Source organism: Henckelia pumila, chromosome 1 (assembly GCF_033568475.1).
Source record: "Henckelia pumila isolate YLH828 chromosome 1, ASM3356847v2, whole genome shotgun sequence".
NCBI lineage: Eukaryota > Viridiplantae > Streptophyta > Magnoliopsida > Lamiales > Gesneriaceae > Henckelia > Henckelia pumila.
The window spans coordinates 16172921-16181490 of record NC_133120.1 but is presented as its reverse complement, the minus strand read 5'-3'; the positions used below and the strand labels follow the sequence as shown (position 1 = coordinate 16181490).

Below are 8570 nucleotides of genomic sequence, written 5' to 3'. Positions count from 1 at the left end.
CATTAAGAAATGCAGTCTTTACATCCATTTGCCATATCTCATAGTCATACCATGCTGCTATGGCAATAAGGATTCTTATGGACTTGAACATTGCGACTGGTGAAAAGGTTTCATCATAGTCAACTCCTTGTCTTTGAGTATAACCTTTTGCCACCAATCGTGCCTTGTAGGTCAATACCTTTCCATCAGGCCCAAGCTTTCTATTGTAGATCCATTTGCATCCAATTGGAACAATTCCATCGGGAGGATCTACTAAAGACCAAACTTGGTTAGAATGCATCGAGTCTATTTTCGATTGCATTGCTTCAAGCCATAAATTTGAATCCGCATCAGAAATTGCTTCCTTGAAGTTTCTTGGATCACATCCAATGTCGGGTTCACTTTGATCCCTTTCAAGAAGAAGACCATATCTAATAGGAGGCCTAGAAGTCCTCTCGGATATCCTAGTAATAGGCGTGTCTTGTGATGATTCTTGAGGTGTAGGATCGCTATTTTGTATCTCGGGTTCTTCTCAAATTTCTTCGAGTTCCATCATCTTGCCTTTCTTATCCAATAAGAACTCCTTCTCCAAGAAGGTGGCATTCCTTGAAACAAACACTTTTGTTTCATTAGGATGATAGAAATAATATCCGATTGAATTCTTCGGATACCCTACAAAATAACATAAAGTGGATCGACTATCTAATTTATCTCCCACTGTCTGCTTCATGTAAGCAGGACATCCCCAAATTCTCAAGTACGAATACTTAGGAGCTTTGACATTCCATAACTCGTATGGTGTTTTATTTACTGCTTTAGTGTGGACGTTGTTTAACAACAATACCGCCGTTTCAAGCGCGTAGTCCCAAAACGAAGGTGGGAGCTCAGTGAAGCTCATCATGGATCGAACCATGTCCAACAAAGTTCGATTGCGACGCTCCGAAACACCATTAAGCTGAGGTGTCATAGGAGGAGTCCACTGAGAGAGAATCCCATTCTCTTTTAGATAGTCCAAAAACTCGGTACTTAATTATTCTCCACCTCAATCCGATCGAAGTGCCTTAATACTTTTACCTAGTTTGTTTTCTACTTCAGCCTTGAATTCTTTGAACTTTTCAAATGCTTCAGACTTATATTTCATTAAATATAAATACCCATACCTAGAATGATCATCAGTAAAGGTAATAAAGTAGGTGTTGCCACATTAAGTACAAATCCTAAATGGACCGCAAACATCTGTATGGATCAAATCCAACAGATTTTGACTACGCTCAGGTTTCCCTTTGAAGGGAGATTTAGTCATTTTTCCCTTTAGGCAGGACTCACAAGTAGGTAGAGAGTGAATATCAGACATATCAAACATGCCCTCTCCCACTAGCTTGTTCATCCTCCTTGAGGAAATATGACCTAGCCTAGCATGTCAAAGGTTTGCCGGGTTTTGACTATTGTCCTTCCTTTTAATTGTTGTTACCGGTTTATCAACATAATTAATTGGAACGTCTTTTAATTTTAAGCTATATAGATCATTTTCAAGTTGTCCATTTCCAATCAAACATTCATTCTTGTAAATATTGCAAATCTCATTCACAAAATTGCAAGAAAAACCATCTCTATCAAGCATAGAAATAGATATAATGTTTTTGACCAAATCCGGAACATATAAAACATCTCTCAAAAATAACTTAAAATTGTTCTGCAAAACTAAATAAATGTCTCCTATAGCTTTGGCTTCGACTCTAGAACCATTCCCGAGCCTTAGCTGGGTCTCACCCATCCTTAGCTTACGACTTCTTGTCATTACCTGCAAATCGTTTCAAATATGAGATCCACATCCGGTATCCAATACCAAGAAGAAGTATTATGCGAAACATTTATTTCAATGTAAAACATACCCTTTGCAGTTCGCAACTGTTCGAGGTATTCCTTGCAGTTACGTTTCCAATGACCGGGTTTCTTGCAGTAATGGCAAACATTTTCATCTTTTATCTCAATTGAAGCCTTGTCCTTTCCCTTCTTATTTGGTACAATCTTCTTGGGCGGGGCAGAACGTTTCTTACCCTTTCCACTTGGTACTTTCTTAGAGTTAGAAGAGGAGCCAACCAAGAGTACCGGTTTATCCTTCTTTAGTGTGGCTTCATAAGTCACAAGCATATTGACCATCTCTTCAAGGGTGGCCTCTATCTTGTTCATATTGAAATTCATCACAAAGCCGTCAAATGACAAAGGAAGTGAAAGAAGCAATAAGTCCACATTGAGTTCATTCTCTAATGTCAGTTCGAGTTTTACCAACTTTTCAATGAGCCCAATCATTTGTACCCCATGCTCACGGACCGAAGTCCCATCTCGCATGCGGCATGTCATGAGCTCTTTGACAGTCGCAAATTTCTCGGCCCTTGACTGAGCTCCAAAAAGTTCCTTGAGTGCGCTGTGAATGTCAGCAGCATTCACCGCATCTTCAAATCGCCTCTGGAGTTCATTAGACATTGATGCTAGCATATAACTCTTTGCCTTGACATCATGGTCCCACCAATCGTCAAGCTTTTTCAACTCTTCTGGACTAGTGTTAGCCGGGGCTTCCTTCGGAGGACGCTTCTCTAACATGTAGAAAGCCTTCTCCGAATTTATAATGATTTTTAACTTACGGAACCATTCCGTATAGTTAGCGCCAGTCAACTTGTTTTGATCAAGAATTGAGAGTAGTGGATTACGCGAATTCGTAGTAATGAAATACTGAAAAGGAAACAAACAATAATCAGTGATTTGTTCAATTAATTTACTAAGACATAAAATATGGCGAATTTCATTTTTTGAATTACACTCCCACTAGTTTGACGATTTCACTACCCTCTAGTGAAAATGAGAAACATTGTCTTTAGTGGGAACATGGAGTCCAATTGACAAACTATAGTCCCGAATAATATCAGCCAACTATAATTTTCAAAAGGTAGAGCCCAATTGCTTCCAAAGCAACCTCCATGTTTTTACCTCATGTCCAATAAGGGCCCAATAATATGACGCCGTTTATTGTGACATGTCAAGATGACCCATCAATATTAAGTTGTGATGGACGGTCGCCATGTGGATCCCCAATAATATGAGCCAATCCCATGGGAGTTCCACCCAACTTACAACATGTGTCGATCCAATGTACAGCTTTCCGACGAACGGCCCCCCCAATAATATGAGCCGGACCATATCCGCGGGTAGCATCACATACATTGATCGTTGATGGAAAGTAGGAATATTTAAACAATATTTAAAATTCCCTCTTTTTTATCATGATATCAATTTTAAATCATATTTAAAATGAGGGATTTTATTTTGAAAATTTGTCTCATCATGCAATTTATGTATGCTTGCGGGATTCATACAATTTATGTCTAAACATGCATACATCAATAATATCAGATATTATTTAAGGATGATCGATCCCATTTACTAATCGACCCGTGGTTCCCAATCACGAGTCTAAGTCCAATCCTAGGTGATATGCAAGTATGCAATGCAATCCTATTACATTGAGCTTTCAATTTACATTTCTTCGTCTTCATTGTCTGCTGGGCCCACCATTTCTTCAAAACATTATCTCCCACTAAGTCTAATAAATTTACAATAAATTTCGATGACAAAAATGGGATACATTTTAGGGGTGGGAACGGGCCATAAACCAGGCCCACTTTAATTACATATGACAATCATATTGGGCTATAAACCAAGCCCATTAATAAACACCAACAACAATAGGACAAATGTAAATCACCTAACATACACCTAAAATATTGGTCATGGCAATCGATCATCCTTTTATCCAATAATTAATTCAATAATTAAAATAATTGGATAAACATGCAATGACATCATAATTAAAAGATAAAATCATATTTTATCTTATCCATCCATAAGATCATATCTTATCATCAATTGTACCAAAATAATTAATTTTATAAAATTTAATTTAAAGGATAAAATTTATAAATTTTCCAAAAATTCAAATTTATCCAAAAATCAATTTTAAAAATTTCGGACTCGAACAATTCGATCCGATGCCTCGTGATCTAATCAAAAATAATTTTCGATCGGATCAAACACTCGAATTTCAAAAATTCAAAATTTTTTAAAAAATTAAAATTTTAATTTTCCGGGCTGCCCGGGAAAATCCCGGGCAGCAACGATCGCTGCCATGGGCAGCGCCGTGCGCTGCCCTGCGCAGCGCCCAGCGCTGCACTGGCCAGCGATCACATCGCTGCCCTGGGCAGCGACAATCGCTGCCCGTGTTTTGCCCGTCAAAAATTTAATTTTAAAAATTTGTTTTGTTTCAAAAACCGAGGCTTAAAAATTTTGTACAATCGATTAATTTAATCGTTTGATCTGAGCAACCTGGCTCTGATACCACTGTTGTAAAACGGTGTTCAGATCAATTAGAATTGATACCCGGTGCAGCGGAAGTTTAAAAATTTATTTTATTAATATGGAACGATTCCATATCTAGGTATCAAAACTTTTACGATTAAATTATGTAAGTAAAATAAATAATCACAATTAAATATTTTACCTTAAAATCTCGAAGCGAGATTATGGACACCAACAGAATTTAATCTGCTCTTGTTGTATATCCCCGGAACTGATGAACGAACGTTTCTTCAATCAGGTCCACGAATAGAAAACAAAACCCTCTGATTGACTACACTAGAAATCAATCAGAAGTTTGCGTAGAGAATAAACAGATATGATCTGTTAATTCAGATTGTAATTTTTCATAAAAATCACAAGCCGAATTTTCTCCGAAAGGGACAGAGGATTTCGAAAATCCCCTTCAAATATTTAGAGTGTAATTTCGAAAATTATAAGACACAATGTATGTGATTTTCGAACCCAACACCTCTATTTATAGATAATTTCTAGTTATAATTGTATCAGGACTCTAACTCCTTAAAGCCCACAATCCATAACTTAAGCCCAACAAGTCAAGCCCGTTGTTATAGAAATTAATATAAAATTCATCGTGACTCCGATTGATAAACTGATTTTACCAATGTGCACAGAAACCATTTCTGCATCTTTTAGAGTCAAGATAATTTTTCTGAATCCGAATTCAGTGATTTCCAAAAATGTCCATCCCTATGTCATTTTAGGAAATCTCACTCCCTTTAGTTAAGAAGTTCAACTTCTCTTTCATTAAATTTAACTCTTTAAATTTAACTATCTCTACGGGGTTTTAGTAATCCATTACTTGTGTAACCCTCAATGATTCAGGAATACAGCTAGCCGTGGGCTCACAACTCCTTGTGACTCGGAACAACAATTTCCGACTTACCCATCGAATCATGGTAAGAGCGCCTAGCAACATCGCCCCATGATTCCCTAGGTATTACTGATAGTGCCTGCAAGAACCAGTAGATTTTGGTTAGCGTACAGTACGGTCCCTTCAACCAAATATCCCGATCGAATCAACAACCATTGGTGCATCGAGAGTCATTCGAGATTCGATAACTATGCATAACATCTTGGAGATCTATTAGTGACATCGCATGTGTTACTAGGAAAACCCATTAACCTAAAACACATCATGCACTCTGGCCAGAGATTCGTCACACTAATATCTCCTCAGATCGCATAGAATATCCACACTCGCAAGTATGTGGTGAATCCTTGACAACAAAGCATCGACTCTTATATGTGTCGTAACTGTACCCAATCCCGACACCTGATGACCCCAATAGAGTCGGTAAACGAGTCAAAGTACAGTACTAGCATATAAAGTCTCAATGATGTTTCAAGTAATAAGGACTAATGGTGTACAACCCCTCCAGTTATCTGACCGCCTCGCCCCAATTCGACGATTGAATGAGTTAAGAATGAAATTTTGGAAACTTATAGATTATTTGAAATTTTCCAATTTATGTTCAGAAGTCATTCTGAACCTTCTATTTTTTTAGTTTTTTGTTAAATTTTAAGATTAAAATCTCTTGCAAAGTCTAACTTCAAGAGTTTATGAAGTTACCATTTAAAATACCATTTCTTGACATTAAAAAATAGGAAAAAGAAAAAAGAGTTTGCTAGGGAAAAAAGTTTGAAAGATACCATTTCTGGACATTAAAAAAACAATAATTTTCTTCATTTCTTATTTCTGATTTTTGAAGTATGACCATCAAATTTGTTGGTTACTTGTAAAATTCATTTTTTTTGGGTGATTTTTATCATTTATACCTTCTTTAACCTGACCATGCTTTTAGAGTTTTTTGCATCATTTTTTAATGTCAAAAAATGGTATTATAAATGAAGCACAAAAAATTGGTATGAAGATCTATGATTTGCATTTTTTTATCAAAGCTAAGAAATATGCAAATTGCATCATTTTTTTAATCTCCAGAAATAGTATTTTCCACTGCTTTGTATCAAAAAATATGTCCCAAACTTGCATTTATGTTCGGCTGGTTTATGTCGAGTTCACTACGATAAAGCTGCTAAATAAATTGTTTATGGTTGTTTTTTAATTATTTTTTTACTTGAGGCTTGTGTTTTGATCTTGTTGTATAATGTACAATTTTTTGAAGGTAGATTTTGACTGATTAGTTATTAAAAAGATGGACAAAGAGTGGATGTCAAAAAATAGGTTATCACATGAATATGAGGTTGGGGTAGAGTCTTTCTTGCAGTTTTCAATGCGAAACGCTACCGATCTGAATGAAATAGCTTGCCCATGTTCAAGATGTGGTAATCTGAAGCTGAAAGATGTTGACACTATAAGAGCACATTTGTGTTGTAATGGTATAGATTTAACATATCATAAATGGATTTGGCATGGGGAAAGATCTACGATTGACAACTCAATGAATTACAGTGATCAAGTAGGGCGAGATGAACAAAAAACTTTTGCTGAGGACCCTTTTGATATGGTACATGCAGCATACGATAGTTATGCTAAAAATTCAAACCAATTCCATAAGCTACTTGAAGATGCCGAGAAACCTTTGTTTCCTGGATGTACTAAATTTACAAAGTTATCAGCACTTGTGAAATTGTATAACTTGAAGGCAAAATATAGTTGGAGTGATAAAAGTTTCACAGACTTAATTAGTTTGTTCGGAGAAATGCTTCCAGATGACAATGAATTTCCTTCATCTTTGTATGATGCAAAGAAAAGCTTGTGTGCATTAGGGATGAATTATGTGAAAATTCATGCTTGTCCGAATGATTGTATCTTATACCGGAAGGAGTACGAGGGTTTTTCCAATTGCCCTATTTGTAGGATGTCAAGGTGGAAGTTGGGTAAAAATTCTACGATAAATGAAGGAGTTCCTGGAAAGGTCCTTTGGTACTTCCCACCTATTCCAATATTTCAAAGATTGTTCCGGAACAAGGAGATATGCAAGGAGTTAACTTGTCATGCTGGTAAAAGAATTTGTGATGGACACTTGCGTCATCCGGCCGATGCGCCCGCTTGGAAAGTAGTTGATCACAAGTGGCCAGATTTTGCTGCTGAACCTATAAATCTTAGATTGGCCTTATCAGCAGATGGGGTCAATCCTCATCGTTTGATGAGTTCTGCATATAGTTGTTGGCCAGTTGTGATGATAACTTACAATCTTCCTCCATGGTTGTGTATGAAGAGAAAGTTTATGATGCTCACTTTGTTGATTTCTGGTCCTAAACAGCCGGGAAATGATATTGACGTTTACTTAGCACCTTTGATTGATGATTTAAAAAAATTATGGGATATAGGTGTTGAGGCATATGATGCATGTCGAGAAGAAAGTTTCTCACTTAGAGCTGTCTTACTATGGACAATCAATGATTTTCCTGCATATGGGTACTTGTCAGGTTGTGTTGTGAAAGAATATCATGCATGTCCTGTTTGTGGGGAAGAAACATGTTCTACAAGGTTGAAGCATATTAGAAAAATGTCATACACAGGCCATAGAAGATTTCTTCCTCCAAGTCATCCTTATCGAAGGCAGAAAAAAGCATTTAATGGGAACCAAGAGTTAAACCCCGCACCGAAACCATTAGCTGGGCATGAAATTTTAGATAGAGTTGAAAGAATTAATTATCGCCGGGGAAAAGTGAGTGGGAAGTGTCAGATGCAGCATGGTGATAAAATATATTGCTGGAAAAAGAAATCTATATTCTTTGAGCTTGAGTATTGGAAACATCTACATGTTCGGCATGTTCTTGATGTGATGCACATTGAAAAAAATGTTTGTGAAAGTTTGGTCGGTACGTTACTTGACATTCCTGGAAAATCAAAGGACGGGGTAGCAGCAAGACTAGATCTTGTGGAGATGAATTTGAGGACTGATTTGGCACCAAAGATGGGGGATAAGAGAACTTTTTTACCAGCAACATGTTATACTCTAAGTAAGGCTGAGAAAAGAAAACTTTGCAATTCTTTGTCTGAAACAAAGGTCCCTACAGATTATTCATCCAATGTTAAAAATCTTGTGTCGATGAAAGACTTGAAACTTGTTGGCCTTAAATCACATGACTATCACACTTTGATGCAACAATTGCTTCCAGTCGCCATCCGTGGTGTCTTGCCTAAACATGTTAGCTATCATTCGGTTTTGTGGCTTCTTCAATGTGTTATGTAA

At 36.9% G+C, this 8570-nt stretch overlaps 1 protein-coding gene across 1 annotated transcript; it reads left to right on the top strand.

Moving 5' to 3' along the window:
• Window positions 1-6563: 6563 nt before the first annotated feature.
• Window positions 6564-8570, top strand: LOC140859994 (uncharacterized). Its single transcript, XM_073262710.1, has one exon. The coding sequence runs from the start codon at window positions 6564-6566 to the stop codon at window positions 8568-8570; it is 2007 nt and encodes a 668-aa protein (XP_073118811.1).